Source organism: Euleptes europaea, chromosome 11, assembly GCF_029931775.1.
Source record: "Euleptes europaea isolate rEulEur1 chromosome 11, rEulEur1.hap1, whole genome shotgun sequence".
NCBI lineage: Eukaryota > Metazoa > Chordata > Lepidosauria > Squamata > Sphaerodactylidae > Euleptes > Euleptes europaea.
The window spans coordinates 12580308-12607651 of record NC_079322.1 but is presented as its reverse complement, the minus strand read 5'-3'; the positions used below and the strand labels follow the sequence as shown (position 1 = coordinate 12607651).

Sequence of the window (27344 nt, the reverse complement as noted above, 5' to 3'; positions counted from 1 at the left end):
GCTAACTGCAGTATGCCCCATAAGAAAACCAAAGAAAAGAGGGCTGCACCAAACCAAACGAAGACAAAAAACAGCAATTGGTGCAAGGGAAAAGTATTTCATAATTAAATTGCCCCTACGCATTTTGCATACACTTCCTCAGGGGGATCTTTCTTAACTCAAACATCCCAAGCAAGCAATGGTTTTTGTCTTCGTATGCCCCATATGCACCAAACCTGCAGATCAGGTATTGGCATGTGAGGGTGATCTGGTTGTGACATGTTGCCCCGTTGATCGCCAGGGTTGATTCGTCTGGTCTGGCTGGCTGGGCAGGTGTTCCCTGCCTCCCTCACCGCTCTATGTGCGTCCCTCCCAGGGCTGCACGCTCTGTGGAGGATGGCCATCCCGGATGGAGGGAGTGTGCCGTTCTTCGGTTGGGAGTATGCAGTAGCTGTGCTCTCTACTGGAGCCTCTGGGCAAGCTCGGGGTTCATTTGTAGGAGAACGTATTAGCACTGGCCCAAAAGATGTTCCCTATGCTCTCCTTGGTCACCACTAGGCTCAGATCTTACCTTCATCTTCTGATCTCACAGGTATCCCCCTTAATCTCCCAGATTTCTAGGGTCTGAGCCACAAGACCTGGAACCCTTGCCTCCACACGCTACATTATTTTCTGAATCTGTCACATTCCCTCTGCTATCATAATCTTTTCCCCAGCCCCCACTCCCCAGTCTAGCAAGCCTTGGACATTTTGCATAGCTCTTCTTCCATTTAACTTGCAAAATTCAGTCTGACATATGCAAGCGACCATGAGCACAGAGCTGTCCCACCATTCATGAAGACTCAGCTGAGCTTTTGGCGGCCAGGGACGGTGTGGCCACGGTGCCTCCTAAGCCATTCCCTGGCCACTGAAAAGCTTTTCATTTTTTAAATGGGGATTTTCACCCCACTGAGAACAGCGATGCTGTACCTGCAAAAAAGCACTCGCAGCAATGCTGTTCTCCCCGTGGGCATGCTGGGCTGAAACAGGAAGGTGCCTATTGGCAGCTACGCCCCTCCCCTCCGGCACAACTCAGGAACGCCCTCTGGGAAGCTGGCGCGGGGCTTGCGCTGATGGGACGCCGGTGGAAGGCCCAGCAGGCATCCCTGGGTTCCCCGCTGGAGTTGGCGCTGGGGGCCTCAACGCCAGCGCAGCCCCTTTTTGGCCTCCTGAGGACTTTCATTCACCAGCCCAGCTTGCCTTAATACTGGTTTAGTTGTATTCACTCTGGGACTGGATTTAGAAGTTGTTCACACAGTATATTGCTGGGATGGATAGATGAGTGATGGGAGAAAAAGCATCAAATACACAAAACTATATGGGTCTCCACCCACTGCAGTGACATGAAAGGAAGTTTCCAGAGAGGCCTTAAAAGCTGAAAGGCATATTTGGCAGAACATGGAGGAAACATTTCACCATTTCCTTCTAGGCATACATGTTCCTTGAATACAAACACACTCAAATCAATTAGTTACGTTGAAAAATCAAACATACTTCTCTAAAAGTTGTTGGGTTTCAGCATCTGAACTGTTATTGTTACGGCCATTGTTTGTTCCATTGGAGTCATCTGTTGAAGAGCTACCCACGGAGGTCCTTGGGTCCCTCTGCATATTTTAACATGCACAGCGGCTGTTGGAACAATAAATGAAGAAAAGAATTTCTACATTCACTACTTCTAACAGCTTACAAAGCACAATTGTAAATTTGATGGGAGGCAAAAACAAGCCCAACCCGGCAATTATTTAGAAGTTGTCTTAGAAAGCCACTGTGACATGACAACATTTATCTTCAACGACGCAAGAGAATGACCAGAGAATCAAATAAGATTGTTAAGAATAACCAATAAGGGGTTATTTTATGAATATGGGAATAATCTAACATCATGGAAATTGTTACTTGTGATTTGGCAGTACTGTTAATTATCAGAGTAACTTAAGTGCCCCAAATCAGTGATTAATATCATTTAAGAAGTTTGTATTATGACTTGTGACTTATGGCAATAATGAATTGTCTGACTTTAGACCATTTGCTGTTTGTTGCCTTCTGAAAGTGTTTTAGAAAGGATTCTCCAAGTGCAAAACAGTTTGTCAGAAAGTAGTGCATTCTAATGGTAATAAAGCATCACATTTGACAGGGTTCATTCGCTCCCGCCTAGGTTTGTCAACTCGGGGTAGGGAACTTCCTGGAGGTGTTGGGGGTGGAGCCTGGAGTTTGAGGAGGGGCCTCAGAAGGGTATAAGGCCATAGAATCCACCCTCCAAAGCAGCCATTTTCTGAGGGTTGCCAGGTCCCTCTTTGCCATTGGCAGGAGGTTTTTGGGGCGGAGCCTGAGGAAGGCAGGGTTTGGGGAGGGGCTTCAATGCCATAGAGTCCAATTGGCAAAACAGCCATTTTCTCCAGGGGAATTGATCTCTATTGGCTGGAGATGAGTTGTAATAGCAGGAGAAATCCAGCTACTACCTGGAAGTTGGGAGAAAATAAGTACCAAACAACGTAAATGCAAACTCAGTTTAGGGCAGTTAGAAAAGTGCGCAAACAAACAACAAACACAACCAATGAACAAGATAAATACGTAACTCTCCTTGAGAGTTACGTATTTATCTTGTTCATTGGTTGTGTTTGTTGTTTGTTTGCACACTTTTCTAACTGCACTAAACTGAGTTTGCATTTACGTTGTTGGTACTTATTTTCTCCCGACTTCCCGCCAGTACCAAGTGCCTTTTTTTCTCCAGCACTACCTGGAAGTTGGCAACCCTACATTTTCTCCAGGGGCATTGATCTCTGTGGTAGGGTTGCCAACCTCCGGGTAATAGCTGGAAATCTCCCGCTATTACAACTGATCTCCAGCCGATAGAGATCAGCTCGTCTGGAGGAAACGGCCGCTTTGGCAACTGGACTCTATGGCATTGAAGCCCCTCCCCTCCCCAAGCCCCGCCCTCCTCAGGCTCCGCCCCAATACCTCCCGCCGGTAGCGAAGAGGGACCCGGCAACTCTATTCCGTCGCCTGGAGGTTGGCAACCCTGGTCCCTCCTCTCCCCAAACTTCGTCTCCTCCCCTGGCTCCGCCCCCCCCAAACCTCCAGGTTTTTCCCAACCCAGAGTTGGCAACCGCTCCCTCTCACAAGCGGTGCAAGGACGGTTAAAAACGGCGGGGGTGGGGGCGGGGAAAAGCGACGGTTACAGTCGACGGTTACAGGCGCACCAAGGGCCGGTTCCTGATTGGGTAGCGATCCCAAAGGGGGCGGAGGCCACGAGGACAGAAACCTCTCCTCACCGCCCTGGGCCTTTCGGTGGGAGGCGGCCCGGCCGGACCCGCCTCCTCAGTCGCCGCCCTCTTTTTCTCTTTCGGCTCCTCCTCCTCAGTCTCCTCTCGCCAGTGACTGGAGCGCGGGAGTGAGAGAAGGGCGGGGGGGGGGGAGAGAGAGAGTTCTCCGTCGCCATGGAGACGGGATTGTTTGCGGCGGCCGCCGCCGCGCCGAGGTAGCTCCTGCCGCCGGGAGGCTCTTTTTTTCCCCCCGTTCGAATTGCTCGGCCGGCGGCGAGACGGTAAACGGGGCCCGCGAGGCTCTTTCGCCTCCGGCCCAGCCTTGGCCGGGAAGCCGGGCCCCGAGCGGGAGCGGTCAGGGCCCCCCCCCCTTCTTCTTGGGGGCGTGGTGGTGGGGAGACTGTCCCCCTCGTGGCTTGCAGGGCGGGGAGGGGAGACCAAGGCGGGAAAGCCGAGCTTTCCGTTTTTGAAAGGCGGAGTGCTTGTTCTTGCCCGGCGCCTTTTTAAACATCGTCTCAGTAACCCCGCTAGTTAGGCCAGGCCACGTGAGAAGGGGACTTTTCTGGCTGGCGTGGGAATTCGAACCCACGACCCCCCCCTCCGCCCTCGTGTCGCCTGGTTTGTGGTACCAAGTTTGTAAAAAAGGAGGTCGGGGTTGCAGCGTTGCTTGCGGGTGTTTTAGGTTGGGGGCGGGTTGGGACAGGGAACTCGTTGGGTCAAAGGCATTGAAGTGTGTTTGTGTGGACGGGCATGTGGTTCTGGTAAGGTGGTTGTCGTCGTTCTCTCTCTCTCCCCCCCCCACGCCCCCAAGAGTTGATTCAGATCAGGGGTCAAAACTAAACAGCAGGAAACAAGCTGCCCCCACCATCAACAAGAACTCTGTGCCTTTTAATTGATAGCCATGGACAAAAAAATTAAATAGCTGTAGCACTTGCTGGCATAGTGGTGGGAACTACTGAATCTGATTCCTACCTGTCAGACAGCTGATCAAGGCTCAGGAAAAGTGGCAGGAAAAAGGGGCAGCCTTTGTTTCTTGTGGCCTGTCCCACTCCGTACACACATACACATAGTGATATTCTTACAAAGAGGGAGTTCATTGGCATTCAAGTAAAATAAAGTAGGTTATCCGGGTTGTGTAACCGTGGTCTTGGTATTTTCTTTCCTGACGTTTCGCCAGCAGCTGTGGCAGGCATCTTCAGAGGAGTAACACAAGGACAGTGTCCGAGACACTGTCCTTCAGTGTTACTCCTCTGAAGATGCCTGCCACAGCTGCTGGCGAAACGTCAGGAAAGAAAATACCAAGACCACGGTTACACAACCCGGATAACCTACAAGAACCAATGAACTCTGACAGTGAAAGCCTTCGACAATAAAGTAGTTGTGGGCCACAGGGCAATTTCTGGCAGACCTTCTGATGCATATTGGTTGGTGAGATTCTTGCCCAGAATTCCGTATTAGGTGGGCCGTGGTCTGATTTAGCAAATCACTTGTTATGTTCTTAAGCAAGTGCAATGTTTGGGATTACTTAAATGCAGATGAGTTATGTACTGTGGCTTTACAGATTTAAAAGACAGTGGTGGTCTGGTGTGAGTAAATCATGCAAGGCTGAGGTTGTTCTGCTCTAGACAATTAAGGGTGCTGTTGTCCTGCGATATCTGAACTTTGGGATGCTGCTTTATATCAAAGCGTGGTTATTAAAAGTGATAGAGGGAATGGAATCTAGCGGTACTATACTGGTGCATATCTTGACTGCAGGAAAGGATTCACAGGTCATCGATCACCCAAGTTGTTTTATTTCTCATTATATGCTGTCTGGTGAAATTATTCTTTCCCCAAATTTCCTCCCCATTGGGCAGGTATGAGGAATACAAATAAAGAGCCCCGTGGACCCTCGAACCGATACGCACCTTGTGGTAAGTAGACTGCATTTAAATGTGTGATATTTCTTATGTAAAGGGCATTAGAGTTGTATATCTTTAATAAAAGTTTAAGAATTAGAGGAGCACGTTCAGAGTATTGGAGCACAAAGGCCTGCAGCTGGAACAAAGGATATGGGATGGAAATAGATGTCAGAGTTAGCGGGAGCTAAACACACCTAAACGGACCATCGCATTAATTTCTCATGCAAGTAAAGTGATGCTCAAAATCTTACAGTGAAGGCTGTTACCATATATGGAACGAGAAATGCCTGATGTTCAAGCTGGTTTCAAAAAAGGAAGAGGCACTAGAGATCATATTGCAAATATATGCTGGTTACTGGAGCATACGAGAGAATTTCAGAAGAAAATCAGCTTGTGTTTCATAGATTACAGCAAAGCTTTTGACTGGATCATGAAAAGCTATGGCTGGTTTTAAAGGAAATGGGTGTGCCACTACATTTGATCGTTTTGATGCGCAACCTGTACTCTGGACAAGAGGCCACAGTTAGAACAGAATATGGAGAAACGGAATGGTTTTCAATTGGCAAAGGTGTCAGACAAGGATGCATTTTATCTCCCTATCTCTTCAATCTATATGCAGAACATATAATTAGGAAAGCTGGATTAGACTTAGATGAAGGTGGAGTGAAAATTGGAGGGAGGAACATTAATAATTTGAGATATGCTGATGACACTACATTATTGGCAGAAAATAGTGAAGATTTGAAACGACTACTGCTGAAAGTTAAGAGAAAGTGCCAAAGCAGGACTACAGCTGAACATCAGGAAAACAAAAGTAATGACTACAGGAGAATTACACAACTTTAAGGTTGACAATGAGGAAATTGAAATTGTTCAAGACTTTCTATTCCTTGGCTCCACCATCAACCAAAAGGGAGACTGCAGCCAAGAAATCAGAAGGAGATTGAGACTGGGAAGGGCAGCCATGAAGGAGCTAGAAAAGATTTTGAAGTGTAAGGATGTGTCACTGGCCACGAAGACTAGATTAATTCATGCCATCGTATTCCCTATTACTATGTATGGGTGTAAAAGCTGGACAGTGAAGAAAGCTGATAGGAAGGAAATAGATTCCTTTGAAATGTGGTGTTGGAGGAGAGTGTTACGGATTCCATGGACTGACAAAAAACCAAATCAGTGGGTTATAGATCAAATCAATCCTGAACTGACCCTAGAAGCTAAAATGACTAAACTGAGGCTATCGTATTTTGGTCACGTCATGAGATGACAAGAGTCACTGGAAAAGACAGTCATGCTAGGAAAAGTTGAGGGCAGCAGGAAAAGATGAAGACCCAACAAGAGATGGATTGACTCAATAAAGGAAGCCACAGCCTTAAGTTTGCAGGAAGATGTTCATGGGATTGTACTCCCTCCATTTCCAAAGCAAGAGGGAAAAGGGGTGTAAGCAGGGAGTAAGCTGTAGCAGTGGCATGTGCAAGCAGTGGAGCCTAGCTGTCACTGTTTATCCTCCTGCAGAGGGATCCTTCCCATTGCTGACCAGAGGCTAAAGTTAAAGGGGTGACCTGCATATAGCAGAAATGAACACAAAATGAGATTAAGAGCTGAGATGTAGGAGAAGGAATGACGGCACCTTCTAGACCAAAGCTCAAGAAGTGTAGATTTCAGCCCCTTGCTGTTCTGTAAATCTTCTTGGTGATGGTGGGTGAAATGTTTTATTTATGTTTCTGGGTTTGAAGTAAAATAGGAAACATTTATGTTTTTTCTCTCTTCTAAACTTAGCGAGCCTACTTTCTAATCATAATAATGGCTGGATCCTGAGTGGAATATACCAGGGCTTGACAAATCCCAGGTGCCAGGTCACCATGGGGCCTAGAAATGTCATTTCTAGCACTTATAGTGCATTCCTGGGTTGGGGGGTCTGAAAGCTCTCTGGAGGCTGTGTGACCACAGAATAAGAGGCACTTACGCTGGCAGTGGGGCAGAGATATGCAGCTCTGGCGTGGGGGGGGGGCATTCCCTGGGGGGGTGGAGCTGAGAGTAGTCAGCTTCCAAAGCCCCTCCAGCAACAGCATTGCTGCGCCAGGTTTTACCTGGTTTTACCTGGCACAGCATCGCTGTTTGCTATGGGAAAAAAAGCCCTATTTTCTTTTTTAAAGGCTTTTTTAAGCCTTGCCGGGGAACCTCTTTGGAGGCACCTCGTCTATGCCATCCCCTTCCGCTGCAAGGCTCAGTAATGAACTGTTAGTATTTGTAACAAATGCAAACCCTTTTATCTCTTATTTTCTCTTACCCTTGTCCACTGCCAGCCATAATCAAGGTAGCTGGGTGGCATGAAAAAGCAGAGCGTAACATTCATACTGCCTTAATGTACCCTAAGTAATGGATGCTGAAGGTTCTTGAGTGTGGCGTAACTAAGATCATTACAGCTCCTTGGGCGTGCTTCTCTGGGTCCTACTTGATCTACTGCGGTTCTGTAGCTCTTCAAAAACAAATGTTTTTCATTTTGGTTAGAGATTGGTTGTAAAGCTGGTTGTAATGATGGCAACCAGAGTTACTATTGCATTTATATACTACAAGACTTTTGTCATGACACTGATAAAATTACAAGAAACTGTAAAAAGTTTGAATTATTTGCAATATTCCATTATTGTCTTTGCAGTGCTTAATGGTAGATATTAATCTTTTAGCTATCCATCCTGTCCGCTACTGAGTACTGGTCATGTAGCCTGAGTAGAAGTTCATGTATTTTCTATTCGTGTATTCCATGCTATTTTTATGTAACCATTTTAACACGGGGGTCCCCCCCATTCCCTAGCCTGTTACCATTTACTTGTTTTTAATGTATGGATTTCATTATGCTTTTGTAGTCTGTTAACATATAGTACTTCAATAAATAATTCATTTTTTAAAAAAGAGAAGAAACTGTGAAAAGTGGTTTTGTAGTAACAATAATAAGAAAATGTGGTCATTAAAATGTGAAGCTCTGGAGATTGACAAATGTATCCTATACTTTTGTGCTGGCTTCTATGTGTAAGGCCTGGACTATGCCATAGTAATTAGTTTTGTTAATCCCTTATTCCACGGTTCCCCAACATGGTTGCCCATGGGTGGCATGGTTCCCACTGACACCTTTCCTGGTGCCTGCCAAGGGTTTTTCGAAAGTGGCCCGGGCCAGTTGGGGCTTCTGACTGGCCATTGGAGATTTGATTGGTTGAGCAAGTTTTTAAAAATGTTGCTTTGGCAGCAGCTGCCACCAGTCCACACAAATAAATTGATAAAATATTTTAATGATAGTTTAAGCAGGGGTTTCTTTGTTTTGTTTTTCTATTGTTAATGCCAATAAAGGTACTGTTTACTGTTAAAGACCCTGCTTAAATTTTTTTTTGAGTTCTCAGCTTTCATGTAAAACAAAAAGTAGGTCTCCAGCCTCTTCCCTTGCGTAGATATGCCTTTTCCCTTATATCTCCACTGAGTGGCTTTGGGTGCTCAAGAGCTTGGATGCTGTTTCTAAGAGGCACAGCTAGCAGCTGTTACTAGAGAGCCCTTGTGTCTCCAAAGGTGGCAACAGAATGCCTGGCTGTACTCAAGACAGGTGTAAGTTGAACAGGATTGTGTCTTGCAACACCACTCAATTCCTCTTCCTCCCATCCTATCTTGATGTTTGACACATCCGTCTTGCCTTATTACATCTTACCAGTTGGCTCCAGGGGTTAATTAATACTTCTGTTGACCATTGGCTTTAAAATAGTGGTCAGGAACACAGGACCCTTGCCCAGAGAGGGACAAAGTTGAAAGAGAACCCCGATGTGAAGGAAACATCAAGGAATTAATCCAACCCAAAAAGGACTGAAAATGGACAAAGGCATCTAGAGGAAGACATCTTTTTGTCCTTGGGACAAAGTGTAGAATGGCCAATGATAAGGGACAACCCTTTTTCCTTATGAAAGAAAGGGTTTAGTGTGACAGGAGCGGAGCCATCCTCTGAAAACGCAAAAAATACAGGAAGGGGAAAGCTTCTTTAGAGTAGGGTATGATCCCAACCACCTTCATAGAGACAATTGTGAGGCCCATTCTGAAGAAGCCATCTCTTACCCCAAATGATATGAACTGTTGACCAGTTGCATATTATTCCTTCTTGGCAAAGGTCTCTGTGGATGGTGGTCATGCAGCTCTAGGCTTTCTTGGATGAGACAGATGCTCTCGACCCATTTCATTCTGCTTTCTGAATTTTGGTCTCCAAAGGAAATAATCCACATTATCACCTGGATCAACTCCAGATAATCGGTTTTTTTCTTACTGCCCTTCTCCAGACAATCTGGGTTGATGCATACTGGTGAAAATAAATCAAGACTTGTTTCAGTAGAGAAGGAAATACTTGCTTTCAGCTGTGTGCTAGGAGGGAATGCTCTTGATGGTATGGTCTGAGAACTGAATTTTTTTCTCTGTCTACATGGCATATTCAGGAAACTCAACACGCAGGCAGGCTGGGCCAGTAGGTAGAAAATAGATCAGGGAAAAGGATTTCCAAGAGAATGGTCTTTCCAGAAATGACAGATTCAGAAAGGCAACCAGGCCATTGTGTTCACAGTGACAAACTGGTTTTCTGCACACACAAAAATGGTTTTCAGGTCATTGTGTCTTCTAATCAAATCTGCAGGGTTTTTTTTAGCAAGAGCGGTACATCCAGGGCATTTGTAGAGCTCTCCAAATATATCAGGTGCTCATCTAAATTCTGGACTCTGTTTATAACCTTTCATTGATTTGTTTATAACCTTTCATTGATTTCTTCAGAACAAGAAGGTCTCTCAAGGTTAGATATTGTGTTGTGCATGCCTACGTTTGTAGACAGCCTGTGCCAGAAGGAATCCTCATCTGCTTGGTGAAGGGAGATAGCAAAATAAGTATTTGATTAATACTTCAGCTCGGGCTGTCATGTGAGCTTTAATCTCTAATTTGCCATTCCAGAAGAGGCAACTTTGCATTTGCTATGCCACCTTTAGGTAAAGTGTTCTCTAAATGGGCCATCATTTGTTTTCATCATTAGGTAGACCAGCCCAGAATGGGAAGTACTGCTTTCCAACATTCTTCTCCGATATGTCCTCCTCACAGCAGAATATTGTAGGTACAATTAATGTTCCTTCTCTTTGGAAGTAAAGTAAAACCCTGGCTTACCCAACTTGGTTGGTTCTGCTGTTCTATTACTGAATAAATAGGAGGGGCCATAGGTTAATGGTGGAGCATCTGCTTTGCATGCAGAATGTCCCAGGATCAGTCCCCAGCATCTCCAGTTAAAAGAATCAGACAATAGATTATATGCAATGATTCACCTTGCATACTACGAAGAGCAGCAGCTAGTCAGAGTAGACAATATTGACCTTAGGTAAGCCAATGGTCTGACCTGGTATAAAGGCAGCTTCACGTGTTCATGTGAAGGAGTTTATTTCCTTTCTCATTTGACTGGAACGTCCACCCCAGCCTTACTTGAGACTGATAGGGCCGTCTTCAGTCTTTCTTCTCTGACTTCTGTTCTTCTCTTGTTAGAAAAAAACTAATGTATATCACTTATGTATTTAAGAAATGTATATGCCTGTCTTACTCCTGACCAAGTCAGGACCCATAGGGGGTGCTAGCTACACTTGTTTAGTCCCCTGTTGATTGCCAGTGTTTGAGTTCAAATGGTTCATTCAGATTCCTTGCTCTCCAGTTTGAAGGAGATCCCACTGGAAGAAATGCAAAGTCTAGTTGCTTGGAGGCAGAGAAAAGTATATTGGGAGGAGCCACAATCTCCAGGATGCAAAGCAAAGTAACATTTACAAATAATTCCAAGAGGAATCACAGGAGAGAGGAGCATTTTGGAAACCCCCATTTCCTACATCCTCCCCAATGCTTCTGTGAAGCTTGTGCATGCTAATCCCCCCCCAATTCTTTTTTCTTTAAGTGACACTCAGCCAAAATAAAATGGATTCCAGAAGAAACAGATCTGAGAAGGTTTGAATATGCTCCAGCATGAAATATTGAGAGCAGCTAACTTATGACGTTGATCTTTCTGCATACTTGAGGAGTGTCCTAAGCATATAAAGACTTTGTTGTTGTTTCATTATGCCACTTTCATGACAGGCATGGTGCCTGCCATTTTACTATTGGGTGTAGTGATGTTTAAGTCCTGTCTTTTCAGTTACAACAACATCACTTCTGCTACCATTAGAATTAGCGCTGAGTACAGTTCCTCTAATAATGCTGCCTCTGCCATTCTGGAACAAAAGCCTTCTGGCAAATGCCCTTACTCGCCGAGTTTCCACAGGACATGTACAGTAGAATTGTTGTTAATTTCACCACTGTGCTGCACTTTTTCAATGATGGCTTCCAGGACCGAAGACCATGTGTGAGTACTGTTTGTGCATAAGGCACTGGACTATAGCAAGAAAGCTCACCATTGAATAAGCTGTGCTTACTTCAGAACCTTGCAGGCCCAGTGGTCATATATTCAGTTGAATTACGCCAAAATGTTGGGGAAAATATGACTCTTGATATTAACTTACAATTGTGCGTGTTTAGTGCCATCAAGTCGCTTCCGACTCAGGTGACCCTATGAATCAATGTCCTCTAAAACATCCTATCTTTAACAGCCTTGCTCAGATCTTGAAAATTAAGGGCCGTGGCTTCCTTTATAGGGTCAATCCATCTCTTGTTGGGTCTTCCTCTTGTCCTGCTGCCTTCCTTCCACTTTTCCTAGCATGATTGTCTTTTCCAGCGACTCTTGTCTTCTCACAATGTGACCAAAGTATGATAGCCTCAGTTTAGTCATTTTAGCTTCTAGGGTCAGTTCAGGCTTGATTTGATCTATAACCCACTAATTTGTTTTTTTGGCCGTCCACGGTATCCGTAACACTTTCCTCCAAGTCCAACACCACATTTCAAAGGAATCTACTTTCTTCCTATTAGTTTTCTTCAATGTCCAGCTTTCACACCTATACATAGTAATAGAGAATAGTTTCCTCATTGTCAATCTTAAAGTTGAGTAACTTTCCTGTAGTCATTACCTTTGTCTTCTTTCCCCCCTTTTATTTTCTATATAAAAGGGATACAGAAGGAGAAAAGGGACATCAGCAATACAATTAAAAACAAACAAACAAACCAAACAGATTACGTTGCCATGCTATTCAATGCAATTGTGCCATCGAAATAGCTACCCAGCTTACAGAAAATAATTTTAACGTTACAACTGAAAGCTAATTGCCTTATCAGACATATCGAGCATATTTAGTGTCTAAACAGTCAAAATAGTTATCCAAATACGAAATTGAATGGGGTTTCACTACAGTTGATTAGCATCTACTCTTATTTTGTTATAATTATAATTAAACCTCAACATACGACAAACTCAAATTTCCATTTTTCATTAAACTGCTTATAGTTCAGATCATTGTTTACCAAGGTAGTCATTTTAGCCATAATAGCATATTCCATGAATTTTTCTTTCCATTCTTCAGCGTCCGGAAGAAGTGCCTGTTTACATTTCCTCGCCAGAACCATTCTAGCAGCCGTTGTAGCATATTGGAATATATCTTTGAATTGCGGGGATAATTCTGATGGTGTAATACCTAACAACATATTCTTAGAATCTAGAGGAAATTTTTGTTGGAGCATCTTTTGGAGTTCATGATGTATGTCTTACCTTTGTCTTTTTGATGTCAACTGTAGTCCTTACAATTACACCTTTGGAATATGTTATATACTGCGTTTCTTTGCTAGCCTTAAACTCACTTCTTCAGTTGCAGCTGACATGCATTACTTTCCCTTATCCTTCCGGAGGTGGAGACTCTTCATTCTCTGAATGGTGCTCTTATTTGCTGTGTTCCTTGATGTATTTAAACTAAAGGCAACGAAGTGGCTAAGTAAGCTGCCATGTGATGATTGACGCACAGTATGTTTGCTTAATAGGTTTCATTCTCACCTGTGTCCAAGCTTCCACACAGAAATCAGAAAGAAGGCTAGGCTAGACATTTCTACCTGATTACTGTCTGGAGGGAGTTTTTTTATTTTTATGGAGGAGTATTTAATCCTGTGATCTCTACCTGTAGTCTAAAATAGTACAACTCAAGACACAGTTTTGCAACCTTAATGAGATCTAGTCTGTAGTTGTCACAATGATTTCAAGTGTTATACTCCATCGAGAGCATTGCGTTCTTCAAATAACAAATCTGCTGACAGTCCCTGGCTCAAAGAGTTGTCTGGCTGCCCTGGGCCAGGGTCTTCTCTGCTCTAATGAGACCAGGGCCCTGTAGGACCTCAAGAAATTCCGCAGGGCTTGCAAGACGGAGCTATTCCACCAGGTCTATGGTTGAGGGCAGTTTCAGTTTACCATTGATGCTGGCCTCCCTACCAACCCCTTCCAATATGTTTATGATTATTATCATTGGTATTGGGGGTCTCTTTTTTTAATATTTTTTTATTATTTTTCAAAATTATTAAACACAAAGTTCAAGAGTTAGTATAAACAAAGAATAAAATAGGAAATGCAATAGGAAACATTGTTACGTATGATCAAAAATATATTGACTTCCCCTACACCTCCCTCCATCTATTGATTAATTAGTAATCTCTTATGCATAAACTTCTAATCCTAATATTACTAATACCTATTAATCTCTTTGGCATTTATATTCTTTAAAGAGAGAATGATTAATGATTAATACAATCATAAAAAAGAAGAAAAGAAAAAAATTAGTAAATCTCACTAATAATAAATGGATTAGAACAATAGGAAACATTTAGTGGTTTTCATTAAAAAATAATTATTTTGTAAACCCTCCATTTCTCCCAAACACTCATTTTATTACCAATTATATTTCTAGTATATTGATACCTTATGTTATTTCATTTCCATTAAAACCAAGCCTTTTAACTGCTTAATCCCTTCCAAAAGAAAAGCCAGACTCTTTTAAATCAGTTCCTTTGTCCGGAATTTCCAGCATTTTTTTCTTCATTAAGACTAGACATCGAACAGCATCCTTGGAAATTGTTGGTAAGATTTCTCCTGCTGGTGAATGGTCTTCATAGTAGATCTGCGTTGTAGTTTCTTCCATCTCAAAGTCAATAAAGGAGATCCCCATAGCTCCAGTTTTTCTACCCTTTAAGTCGTCCAAGCTGGTGTTAAAAAGTTCCTCAGGCAGATTATAAAAACAGATCTAAGTCGCTCACATTCAGATCCATTGTTGCCAGCTGGACTATTGCAGTTTGTTTGTTGTCATTTTCCATTTCCTTTGCAAGGTTCTTCTGTTCTTCGTCTTTCTTGTCATCTGAAGAACCCTCTGATCTCACCTCCGACCTCATTGTGATGATTTGAATTTTTATATCTTTAAGGTCATCTAAGATAAAATCCAGTTTTTGGTTCATCAAAGCAGAAAATTGATCCAGCTGTTTAATCAAACTTTCCATGGTTGCTACTTCTGAAAGTTCCGTTGAGACTTAGTTGGTAAAGTCCCGACAAAGACAGGTGTTGTAAATAGCAGAGAGGTGCTGCAGGAATCAGTGTCATAAACCTTCCATCTTCCTTTTGTTCAGGAACTTGGGAGGTATTTGCTAGTTGCACGATGATGCCACACTTCCGATTCCAAGTTCTCTGCTACTCTCGCGATGATAGATTATTTCCAGGAAGGACGTGGCAGGAAGACTTAGTGTAGTTAGAAAGATGACACCTCGCGATGTGGGGGGATTACTCCTCCTCCCTCCTCTTTATACGTCGTAGTTTCTGATTGGTAGCAGAGACGTCTTTCAAAAAATCTTAGTTGTTGTGTCTTCCCACCGATCAAATTGATAAGATTCTTGCCGATTTATCTGATCTTTTCTTGTTTTCAAAGAGTCATTTAAATATTAAGTGGGGAGAGACAGATTCGGCAGATGTATTTAGCAATCTCCCGGTGCTTCCAGATCCAGGTAAAACAAGAGTTCTTTTAACTTACTCAGATTTTAGGAGAGTAGGTATTCTTGCTTCTGTGTAGTTGCTTAGATGGTGATAGATAGGGGAGATCTGAGCCTAATTCCAAAGAGACGTTTTCGGCAGTGTTTCCCCCTCAGGCCGGAGGGACCTCTTCCAGGATTCCGAGAGTCGTCCGAAGACTCTCTCAGCAAAACTGGAGGTCAGACCACTCTTGAAGGCAGCAGGGGTGTTCCTGTTCCTCGGTCCACTAATTAGAACCGGGGTGGGGTGCAAAAATTTGCCCCCAAGTTCAAACGTTTCTTGGTTCTCTCGGGAGCCCCCGAGAAACGTGGCGCTCAGATCAGCGTCCCTAGCGGAAGTCGGTATTGGGGGGTCTTGATTGCTCACAGGCCCCGCACATATTTCTGCAATAGGCGGCATCTGAATTATGAATTATGTTATGTTTGTTTTATGGGGCCGGTTTCTATCTGGTTGGAATTATTTCAATGTTATTTTATTTTTTCTTTTATTGTATATATGAAGCGATTATGTTGTGAGCCACCCTGAGCCTGGATTTGCCAGGGAGGGCGGGATATAAGAGTGAAAAATAAATGAATAAATAGGGATGTCGCCAACGTGGTGTAGTGGTTAAGAGCAGTGGTTTGGAGTGATGGACTCTGATCCAGAGAACTGGGTTTGATTCCCCACTCCTCCACATAAGCGGCGGATGCTAATCTGGTGTACTGGATTAGTTTCCCCACTCTTACACATGAAGCCAGCTGGGTCACCTTGGGCTTAGTCACACTCTCAGCCCCACCTACCCCCACAAGGTGTCTGTTGTGGGGAAGGGAAGGGAAGCTAGTTTGATTCTTCTTTAAGTGGTAGAGAAAGTCAGCATATAAAACAAACTCTTCTTTGTCTTTCACCATCCACAATATGCTTATAATGCATATAAAATCTTTTACAGTTCATTACTTCAATTTCCAATGTGAATGGAATGTCTGATGTAGTCATAATTGCATAGAATAAGCAGCAGTTGCAGCAATTATATAGCAGCAATTGCATTGAATAATTGTGCCTATCTGCTTCTTGTCAATACAGATTGGTACTATCATGTACCTCTGAAGCGATCGGAGGAGCCGGTTAACTCTGAAGTTCCACCACAACCAACATCCCAGATCCCCGGTCTTGGTGATTTTGGAGACCCTCACAGTGAAATTACCTTTGGGGGACGAAGGAAGTGGATCAAAGACACCGACTCAGAATATGTGAAGCTAGCAAAGCAAGGAGGCCGACCTGGTGATTCCGTTAATTACAATTTTATCACTGAGGGCTCCTGCTTACATACATGAGCACAGCCAGCTTGAGGTTGCTTTGAGTAGGTCTGTGGCTCAATGTCAGAGCAATCAGCTTTTCACGCAGAAGGTCTCAGGTTCAATTTCCGGCATCTCCAGCTAAAAGGAACAGGCAGTAGGTGATGGGAAAGACCTCTGACTGAGATCACGGAGGGCCATTTCCAGTCTGAGTAGATAATACTGAACAAGATGGACCAGTGGTCTGATTCAGTACAAGGCAGCTTTGTGTATGTTCATGAGTATTTGAAGGGCAGGGAGCTGTTCCTGTTGGCAGCAGTGGATAGGACACAGTAGCAGGAGGAAAGGTATCGGCTGGATATCAGGAAAATATTTTTTACAGTAAGAGTTGTTTGACAGTGGAATCAGCTACCTAGGGAGGAGGTGAGCTCCCTCTCACTGGCAGTCTTTAAGCAGAGGCTGGACAAGCACTTGTCATGGATGCTCTCTAGGCTGATCCTGCATTAAGCGGGGGGTTGGATTAGATGGCCTGTTTGACCCCTTCCAACTCTATGATTCTATGAGTAATATGGGAAGTGTGCAATATGCCTTACTACTCTGTTTCATGGCTTTACATTGTGTTTTGTCACAGAGTGAGCTTTCTGTGCTAACCTTTGTGTTTGCTTTACTATTTGGTTTTGGGTTATAAAAAGCTGTATGTAAAAAGCAGTATGGCTCCCTTGAAGTTACTGAAAACCATCCCAAGCAGGTCTACTCCGAATCTTACTCAAGTCTGTTCAGTGAGCTTTACTTCCAGGGAAGTGTTTTTAGGATGGGACTGTAAGATGCTCTAAAAACAAATGTTTCTCTGTTTATGTCTGCAGTCATCCCCCCCACCCCCAGAAGTTTATAAAGATCCTGTAATGGTAATGGCCCGAATTTATAATGTTTGACTTTTCTTTAGTTTTGCTAATAGTGCCACAATGAATATTTTCACTACAGGGTGACGTTGGGCTAATCACAGCTCTCTTAGAGCTCTCTCAGCCCCACCTACCTCACAGGGTGTCTGTTGTGGGGAGGGGAGGGGAAGGTGATTGTAAGCCGGCATATAAAAACCAACTCTTCTTCTTAAAATTTAAATAACAGTTAACAAGCTTACTCTGAATTAACAGGCCCTAAAATAAATACGAAATGTCATCTGGTATGGCTTCTGTGTCACAGTTTAGTTTGATTTGGAACACGCCGAGCCTCTGTACTTTACTTTTACATTTATTACAAGAAACACATTCAAATTACTCATGTGACTATTCTGGATAATGTGAAGCTGCCCTCTATTATTTATGCATTTAGAGCCTAAAGTAGCTGGGCACTGCCTAGAATTGCTAGACACATCTACACAATTTTCGTCTCCTCTGACAAGCTGTAGCAATCCCAGATCTTGGGCAGAGATCGTTCCTGGGATTATTTTACCATTTCCAGCTGACACTCTGCTTCTCTTTCTGGCAGTTGTAGACATGCTAAGCAGAGGTTCAGAGTTTATAAGAAAAGCTCTGAGGAACCTGGGCAGCTATACCAACTGTGACTGAACTGTATAGCAAGGATTCTGCTAAATTGGGGGCTCAGGGCTATTGCTATAATGAGTTTCAAAATCCATCATTGCTGTAAAATACTATTTGCGGTATTATAAAATCAGCTGTTTACTTCTCAACACTATTGTCACCTCCAACTCCAGTACATTATATATATTTGTTAGCAAAAGTTTTGGTTGTGCAACTTAGTCTCATGTGCAAGCATTTTTGTACAGGTTGAGTATCCTTTATCCTGACATCAATATCTGAACTGACCTGAAAACCAGACTTTTTGAGCCAGCATGCAGGCATTACTCACAGGCCCTCAGCAGCAGGCCAATTTGCACAAAAGTATTTAAAATATTGTTTAAAATTACATTCAGGCTATGTGTATATAAAACATAAATGAATTTTGTGTTTAGACTTGGGTCCCACCCCCTATACATCTCATTATGTATATGCAAATATTCCAAAAAATGGAAAGATCCGAAATACGGACCACTTCCCAAGCAGTCTGGATAAAGGATATTCAACCTGTATTTATGTATTACATTTTTATCCCACCCTTACCCTTAGGGCAGCACACTTGGCTCTCACCTGGCTGGGTTTCATGCACACAGCTTTGTGAAGTAGGTTAGGTTAAGGTAGAATGACTAGCCCAAGGGCGCTTGAGTTGTTTCTTCACATGCAGGGGCTGGAGCCTGGGTCTGTCCAGTCTTTATCCAACATTCTAACTGCTACACAACACTGGTCGCTTGGTGGAATAATATGTGTTTAGCATTGTCAGTTTTTGAGATGTTTAGTAATTCCATTGCCTCTGAATTTCTTTGACTTAAGATTTATTGAGACATTTTACACCTACCCCCCGAAAAATGTCCCTGGGGTCCTACGCTGCACCCGACTGGTACACACATCATGGCAAACCTCCGGCTGATGACTCTAAGTAAGTATTCATAGTCACTGTAAATTTCTTTAGGAGGGGAGTTGATGAGTGTTGAAAGGGCTTCTGCCTTTCACAGCAAAATGCATAATGGTGACCCTTTGTTTGCAGGTCGCGGGTTTCAGCAATGCCGGACTACATGGTCCATGAGGAGTTTAAGACCGATCAACCTGCCAGCTACGAGCCTAAAAGGGGGCCTTTTGATTTTGATATGAAAAGTGTTTGGCAAAGAGATGCTGAAGACAAAGAGAACAAGGAGAAAAAAGAGGTATGCTTTAGCGATTCCCAGATTCTTCTGAGGCACAGGAAAAAATCAAACTTTTGGTGGCTAGGGGTAAAGTCTTAAAAATGTATTAATAAAATCTGCACTCCTTCAGAAATGTTGAAATTAAATGGGTCCAAAAATGGTTTTAGTATGTAATTCTGAATTAAAAGTTTTCATTGCAGGGTTTGGTATTATTGTGCAAAATATAAACCATGCTCAAGACTCCTTGGAAGTGTTACTGTCTAGTTCTTTCAAAAGCCCTTCATTTTTGCTCTTGTTTAGCCAGTTTGGTCCTTCCTTAAAATTCGTCTTAAAACCAGTCAGTTCTGGAGAACTATAGGTAGCAATATCTTCTGCATGATTTTCTTCTGTCACTGAACTTTCATTTGGGAAGGAACACTAGTAAATAGCAGGTTTTTTTGAGACAGGTCCAACAACCACTAATTATCATTTCTGAAAGCCTTTTAGGAGTACAAAATAGGTGAAAACAAACCCAGAAAATCTTGGGCATGTCTCTTCTCTCTCTCTCTCTCTCTCCCCCCCCCCCAATGTACAACTTGTAACTTGAAAACTTCCTCATTCAGAACTAAGTTTGTTGTGACATTGAATTGGGCAAAACATGGTTTGTTCTCTTGCCTACATACCAGAATACTAAATCAGGACTAAACTATGGTGTAGAATCCTCTTGTATGCAAGAGAACAAACCACAATTTGCTATTTTGGCTGATTTGGATATTTGCCAAGCAGATGCTCCCCAAGACGTACCAGTTAAATGAGCAGTCTTAAAGTATGTAACTTTGTCTGGATTGTTCTCCCTTTTGTCTTTTTACATGACGTATATATATTCTACATATGGGCTTGAGCGTAGCCAGCTTTTTCCACTCAGTTTCTCCCAGTTCCTCTCCATACTACAGCCCTTATCCCACATAGCTTTTGTCCCTGTGGATCCCATGATGCTCAGCACTGCCTTTTTGGGTGGTCAAAGGGGACCTCTCCTTCCTTTGTCGCCAGCCAAAAAGCTGGCTGGATCCACTGCACAAAACTTGCTTGCCTGATTTTTCAACCATTACAGCTAAATCTTGACATAACAGTTAATTTTACGAATAAAATTGATCTAAAACCCTATAAAGTCTTGAACTGTTTCATTATGCTGCCGGAAACATCTTTCGTTTTCATGCAGTGAATTAAAACTGCTTTTTAAAGTCTAGCCGCATTGGGAAAAAGTTGTTTAGTGCAGTTATAGAAATAAACCCTTAAGGACATCTCAAAGTACAAAAACAATTTTCTCTCAGAGGGCTACCGTTGGGCCTACCGTACTTAAAAACATGTCGGTCCCAAATGGATTCTAGGTTAGCGTATTCAAGACATGATAAACACAGTTTTTTCCAGCTGCTTGAATATATTCCTTTTCATCCTCACTGTATTTGGAGGGTTGTCTGGAAAATTAGGAATCTGAGACATTTTAAAATCTATCTTGCATTGGGTTTCTAAATTTAAAATATTCTTTTTTATAATCTAAAACTGTTAGGTAATTTGAGGCCAAAGGCAATATAGATTGTATCTTTGGGAAAGTGGCATTCTTTATGTGAGTTGTATGTATGGTTTGCTTTAAATATGAAAGCAGAGTTTCACTATTTTTAACTATTTGTCGTTTATTTATCTTCATACTGTATCTTGTTGATGATGTAGTTCTGAGAAACTGAACTCTTCTCAATCAACCGTTTTATTGTGAGCTTTAGTGGCCTGCTAGTGCCCCTGTTGTCTTCCCAGCTTTTGGTAGAATTTTACATGAATGTGTTACATATTAGTTATGGCTAGAATGTTCTACCTGTTTCCTTATAGAGAATTGTCTGTGTGGCACATGCATGCTTCTAAAGCTATGGTTTAGGCTGCTTTTTCATTCCTGCAAAAGCCTTTGTTTATATCGCTGTTTTAAACAGTTACTGAAGGTCTTCATAGTACTGGACAATTTTCTTTCAAGTGTTTTACTCTTAAGCAGCATAAGATTTAAGAACATGTCAGTGGCGCATCTTGACTAGTTCATATAATGCTTCAGAGTTGGTCTTGCCTTCTTATATAAAGTAAATTTTATCATCTCTACTAGTATGTTTTTATTAGATAAACCTACTGCCTTAATGTCTTTTAAAATAACTCTAAAAATCCCATCAGGAAAATGGAATACAAGTTGAGGTCTCTTCCAGCAACACTAAAGAAGAAGTAAGTGCTTCCAAAATTATAATTTGATTTGATAATTTTGTCTACCTTTTGTCGAATTGATCTTTATAAAGGCTAGCTGAGCCAGGAAACAGGTGTTCAGATATGCTTTCATGTTAATAAATCATTGCAACTTCTTCCCCCAAATCACTATTAGTGTCTTCCCATTTTTAAAGTCTAGCTATATTTCCTGCATGGCATTCTATCTGCCAGGTTCTATCTTAATAAGTATTACAAACTTTAATCAGTTACGAACTCTGGTTTCAGATCCCGGTGAAGAGACAAAACCTTGGTTAGCTTTAACTGGAGCTAACATGGGTACTGGTGTGTAATGCCAGTTAAGACCAGTTGGGGAATTCACTCAGTAAGGTCTGTGGATTTGAGCAAACAAGTCCAAGATCCTTATCTCTTCATTACGTCAAAGAGATTCCTAGTGGACACAAGGCCAGTGTTTTCTCTGGTTGAACAATCTGAGGCACGCACCATCTAACTGCAATGAAATGTGAGCTTGGATTTAAGATAGATGAGGAAGGCAAACAATAACGTTAATGACTTTAAAAATATTTGGGATAGATTCACACAAGTGTCCTATTCTGCCCAGACTCTGATTTTAGCTGTTGTCCAGAAGTCAGAAGGCGATGGCTTTACCTTTGTTCACCATAGCCAAAGCCGTTGTAAAAATAAAAAATGTTTTTCCCTTATGCATCAGGAATAAAGCAGGTGAGAATTACTTGTGTATGGATGGTACACGCTTTCCCCTGAATAGCCAGGGTACTACGTCCATTTGTTCGGCTTATTACAGTACATTCCTGTGTTGCGTTACTCTAATCCAAGTGTATTGAAATCAGTGGGTTTTAAAATGGAGTAACTCTGCATGAGATGGCACTGACAAGCTATTTTCTTTCTTTTTTAGCTGTACCGTCACTGTTTTAATCACATGCTTTTATGTCACTTACTGAATAACTGGTTTTATTTCCATACAGATAAAACTTCCTGCTATAACACCAAGGTATCCACACAGAACGCCACAACCTATTACAGCTAAAGAATTCCATGGAGGAAACAGGCTTTACTTTCCCCCAATGTAAGTCCTACATAGTTCTATGTCTTTGACGGACATGATAATTCTGGAACCTGTTATTTTGCAAGTGTAAGTAACTGTGCTAAACGGTGTTAAAGCATACATCATGTTACATTACCTTTGGTTACACTTCAGTTTACGGTATTTAAATCTTATTCCAAAATTTCACCTTAACACGAAGTTTACCAGCAAAAATCTTTTCTGGGGGAGGGGGGCTGTTTCCCCACAACATTATGGTGCAGTTGTGCACCTCCGGGGGGGGTTTCCCTGCATTTTTGCAGATCTTTCTCAAACGAAGTTTGGGGTAGGATTGCACTAAAGCCTGGGTGGGTAAATTCAGATTCTGTAGCCGTTTCCCCTTATCCTCTCCACATGGGGGGTGTTATTTGTTTAAACTGGCCTAGAATATTGTGATATCAATATACCATTGTACCTGCAAGTATAGCAGTTTCTCTGAATCCCCAGTGTTCATGTATCCTTTAGCAGCAGCGGCAGCCGCAGTGGGAAAGCCACAAAACCCCTGCCCCTGTGCAGAAGACACCAAAGAGTCATATCCCACTGGGCATGCCTGTTGCTTGCGTAACCATAAAGTAACTTTTAGATCATGTTTAACATATATAATGCATTGTGCATGTGTTTTATGTGCCGTCCCAGTTGCTTCTGGCTTATGGTCACCCTATGAATTGCTGACCTCCAAACTGTGCTGTTGTTAACAGCCTTGCTTAAGTCTTGCAAACTGAGGGGGCGGGCTTTATGATTAATCCATGTCATGTTGGGTCTTCCTTTTTTCCTACTGCCTTCAACTTTTCCTAGCATTATTGCCTTTTCCACTGAGTCTTGCCTTCTCATAATGTGACCAAAGTACGATAGCCTCAGTTAGCTTCTAGGAAGAATGCAGGCTTGATTTAATCTAGAACCCACTGGTTTGTCTTTTTGGCAGTCCATAGTGTCCGTAAATGTCTCCTCCAACACCACATTTCAAATGAATCAACTTTCTTCCTGCCAGCATTCTTCATTGTCCAACTTTCACATCCATACATAGTTCATGCTATAGTATTTCCATTACTATCTTTATCTTGGTTGCAAACATTAGAAAATTACAAGTGGGGGCTTGCAAAACACATAGGGGGGGGATCCCATCTCTTCCCCCATTGCTGTCTGGTGTAACTTCAGGTCCCACCTCTCCCCTTGGAGTCTGGGAGCCACTCTGACCTCCGCCTCAGATGCCCCCGGGCCTGCCGCGCCTCCCAGGCTCCACTGCAGACACCGGCAGGCCCCTCTTCAGCTCCCAACATTAAGTTACGCTGCGGGGAATTCAAACCCCCCAGTATAATTTTGTTAAGATTTCAGATTTTCTGCAAACCCCAAGTTTGCAGAAAAATCTGGTTAGTGTCAGTGTCTTCCTGATTTGCAGATTTAAATATCTGCAGATGGGGCCAGACTTCCTTATTAGATATATAGATATTTAACAGCAGGTTCCCACAATGTATAAAGAGTTCTCAATTCTCACACATGACGAAGTTTGCATTTATTTTTTTTGTTAACTGGTTCTAAATTTCCTGAATTCTGAAAGTTACTTGGTACTTAACAGCAGCACTGTTGTTTCCTCCCATTATTTATCTTATTGTTTAAACATAATGAATCAAGAAACTGCTGATCAAATAAATTAATGCTAACTCCCAGTGGTACAGGTTGTAACTTGTGTTAACCATTTCAACTAATAAAAAAATCACATTTTTTTTAAAAAAAGTGCCTTACATGATAAATAGATTCAGATTCAGACACCTTTATTGGCATAGTAAAATAGCAACAAGGGAGCATAAATACAGGCACCCACAAGGCACCCACAAGGATTCACATACAACAATTGACCAAAACTTAGCCATCAAGTTAAAACACTTGAATCTAAATACCATAACAATACATTCATCCAGCCAGCGGATATGAACTGCAGCGATCACCGGTTAAAACAATTGGTTAAAAGTCTTCTTGGTTATGCAAATAGGAAAAAAAAGATGGCTACCATCTTTTTCTTTTGTGACTCCATGGTTGCTTGATGTTTTCCTTGTAGGCCTGCTCACAAAAAAAACGAACCTGTCAACTTCAGTAAACTGATCAGCAGTGGTTATGGAGATGAGTGGCTCCAGCAACGCGATGAGTGGGAAAAAAAGAATTCCCAGCCTAACGGTAACGTATCATAATTCCTTTTGTTTTTCCTTTCTAAAAAAGTGAATGCAGTGGTCGTTTCAAATAAGCAACAAAGCTAGACGTAGGCATACGTGTCTCTTAAAGCCACGATACAGCCCAGTAGACAAGCTATAGAAATCGGGGATCTCCGTTCACAGCTTATTCGTTTACTCTTTCTGCACTAACTCTCTGTTTGGTTCTGCTGGGATAAGATCTTTGGGTTTTGTTTCAGTTGGGAGAGGTCAGGTAGAATGGTTCGATTAACATATTTGCAGGGCGGAAAGAAAAGCGTCTACGTGAATGCACATTGAGCGAAGAATTCCTTCTCCTTTGTCTCTTGCAGATTCTCTTCTTCCAAGTGAGTACCAGAAGAAAATAGAAAAGAGGCAGAAAGCTAGGAAACATACATTGTCATACAAAAGAAAGCCTAGATCCCAATCTGGACCTGAAACGGGTACCCAGCATAAGAAGCCACTCTTCAAACTCCGAATGTATGCGACCCCCGTCTCTAACCTTGACTGCCCACTTCTATCTTAAGAGTCATCCCTTTCCAGACATTCACTCTTTTCACTGTCACGGGGATGTAAAAACAAGGAAATATATATATATATATGTATATGTATATGTATATATAAAATTAACCCACATTTCACTTCAAACGCTTTTAATGCTAATCCTTCTGGTGACATGTTATAATTGTCGAACCTTTTGACTTGTATCTAGTTGTTAGTTTATTTTCTCCTCTCCCAGCTCTCATCTCATCGGCTGATATTCACAAACATGGGGAGGGGCTTTCCCCATGCACAACCCCCCCTCCAAGCATCTTTTACATTTCCTCCAAGTTCACGAAAGCTTATAAAATGTAGTTTTTTAAGGTGTCCATGTTCAGAACTTCTTTGCATTTGTTTTAAGGAGTTCCAGAAGAGGAATCATTCCTCATCCCTCTTAGTTATCATTTCAAGGTATAGGTACATAGGGAAAATATCAGTATTTCTGTATAAAATACCGAAACAGTATTTTTTGCAAATATGACACTGACAATCATCTGTGTGTTTAGTGAAAAAGTACTGATTTTTCTCTCATCTCTTGTGTTGCAGATTCAGAGACACCCCAGCCAGAATCAACACAAACAGACAATGAGTAAATGCCGATAACCATAGAATTACAATATATATATATATATCTATTGCAGTTTCGAAACATCACCAAATGCATCAAAGCATAATACAGTTTAGGAAGCAGATGTTTTATATTTCTATACTGATGTGTGTTAGATTATGCACGTCTGTTTACTTTAATGAGGTTGCAGCTAAAACAAATTCAGCCCAGGAGCCTGTGGCAGCAAATGTTTAAAAAGTCTGGATGCTTCCCTCTGCTGTGGTACGCCTAGGCCTGTCTCTTAAGGCGCTGTTCGCTTTCAAAGCTCGTTGCCACCGACTTTTCCGAAGGTTTGTTTTATGGCCTCCTCTCCTCGAGCCATACCATCGTTTTGGGAGCTGGTGAACAGCTGCATCCTAGCAGTCACAGGACCCGGGTCATCTGTATGCTGTGCTCTGCTTTTGCACCTCTGGAGAGAACATGGTGGGACAAAATAGACCCGTTTGGAGTAATAAGCTTTGCAGTACTGAGCCTTTAAACTCCTACTTTTTTATGTTTCCAAGGATTGAAAGGGATAAGTAAATGTCAGATTCTTGTGGCAGTCCATGCTTGAAGAGGAAATGTATATATAGGGAAAAGCTTTGTGTATCAGCACTGAAGCAGTTCCTTAGTGTTAGATTGTACTGACAGTTTTCAATGCCACTCTTATGTTGTTCTGATTTATACCTCCCATCATATAAACTTCAATACTTGGATCCTTTTTTGAATAAATGTCACTAGAAAGCAGAAGCAATGGTTTTTGAATTATTGTAGTCACATTAGCCAGGCCACTGAAGTCTCATAACATTTACTTTGTTCTCCTGATGTGGGGTATTTCATAACAAGCTAGCACTGGAGTACAGAGTTTGTGCGGACGACCAGGGTAGCTCTCTCACCAAAAAGTAGCTTGATCATATGTGGAAGCACTACAATAAGAGCACGTAGAGTGTGCTCACCTCTATACCTAGGTCTAATCTTGCCACAATCCCTCCCAATGTACTTTGATTTTCTGATAATCCCGCCATACAGATGATTATTTATGTTGGCTAGGCTGACAGCCATCCCATCTGGGGAGTTAATAGGTCGTTTAAATAGGGTGCCATACTGAGAGAGTATGTCAGTGTGGCTCTGGCCAAATAGACACTCTTCAGCATTCCTTGTTTAGCTGCAACTTGCTCAACGAGACTAGACAGATGGATAACGCCTTTTATCCGGGAATCTATTCTAAACTGGATAATCTGAGGGTTCTTTTAGCAGGGGTGGATTTTAATACTACATTGGCAGTCGCCAAATTTCTTTTCCAGTCTATTAAGATTTAAAAAATACTAATTTCCTTATGGGCTACTTAGATGGTTTCTTTTTCTTTATTTTGATCTCAGTGTAACATTGTTCAGGGCTGCATTGGCCATATGAACAGTATCATTAAAGTAAGATCGTATGTGTCATGCTGCCAAGTTCTAGGAAGGATTTCCCCCCACGCTGGGTACTGACTTTGGTAAAAGAGGAATCTAAGGGCTTATACACAGGAAGGAACACTGACCTTTTGGAAGTTCACATACTTG

The 27344-nt window shown here is 42.3% G+C and overlaps 1 protein-coding gene across 1 annotated transcript; it reads left to right on the top strand.

Moving 5' to 3' along the window:
• Window positions 1-5139: 5139 nt before the first annotated feature.
• On the top strand, window positions 5140-25793 carry C11H7orf57 (chromosome 11 C7orf57 homolog). Its single transcript, XM_056856996.1, has 9 exons — window positions 5140-5194; window positions 16200-16397; window positions 18796-18901; window positions 19010-19166; window positions 21333-21380; window positions 22361-22461; window positions 24530-24645; window positions 24989-25136; window positions 25743-25793. Exons 1-9 carry the CDS (start codon window positions 5140-5142, stop codon window positions 25783-25785), a joined length of 972 nt encoding a protein of 323 aa, XP_056712974.1. The 3' UTR covers window positions 25786-25793.
• Window positions 25794-27344: the final 1551 nt, after the last annotated feature.

Bases quoted from the DNA above. Each gene is read 5' to 3' on its own strand.
- C11H7orf57 (XM_056856996.1), top strand. From the start codon at position 5,140: ATGAGGAATACAAATAAAGAGCCCCGTGGACCCTCGAACCGATACGCA. The intron at 22,462-24,529 runs GTAAGTCCTACA...TTTTCCTTGTAG, and splicing joins AGGCTTTACTTTCCCCCAAT to GCCTGCTCACAAAAAAAACG. The intron at 25,137-25,742 runs GTATGCGACCCC...CTTGTGTTGCAG, and splicing joins CCACTCTTCAAACTCCGAAT to ATTCAGAGACACCCCAGCCA.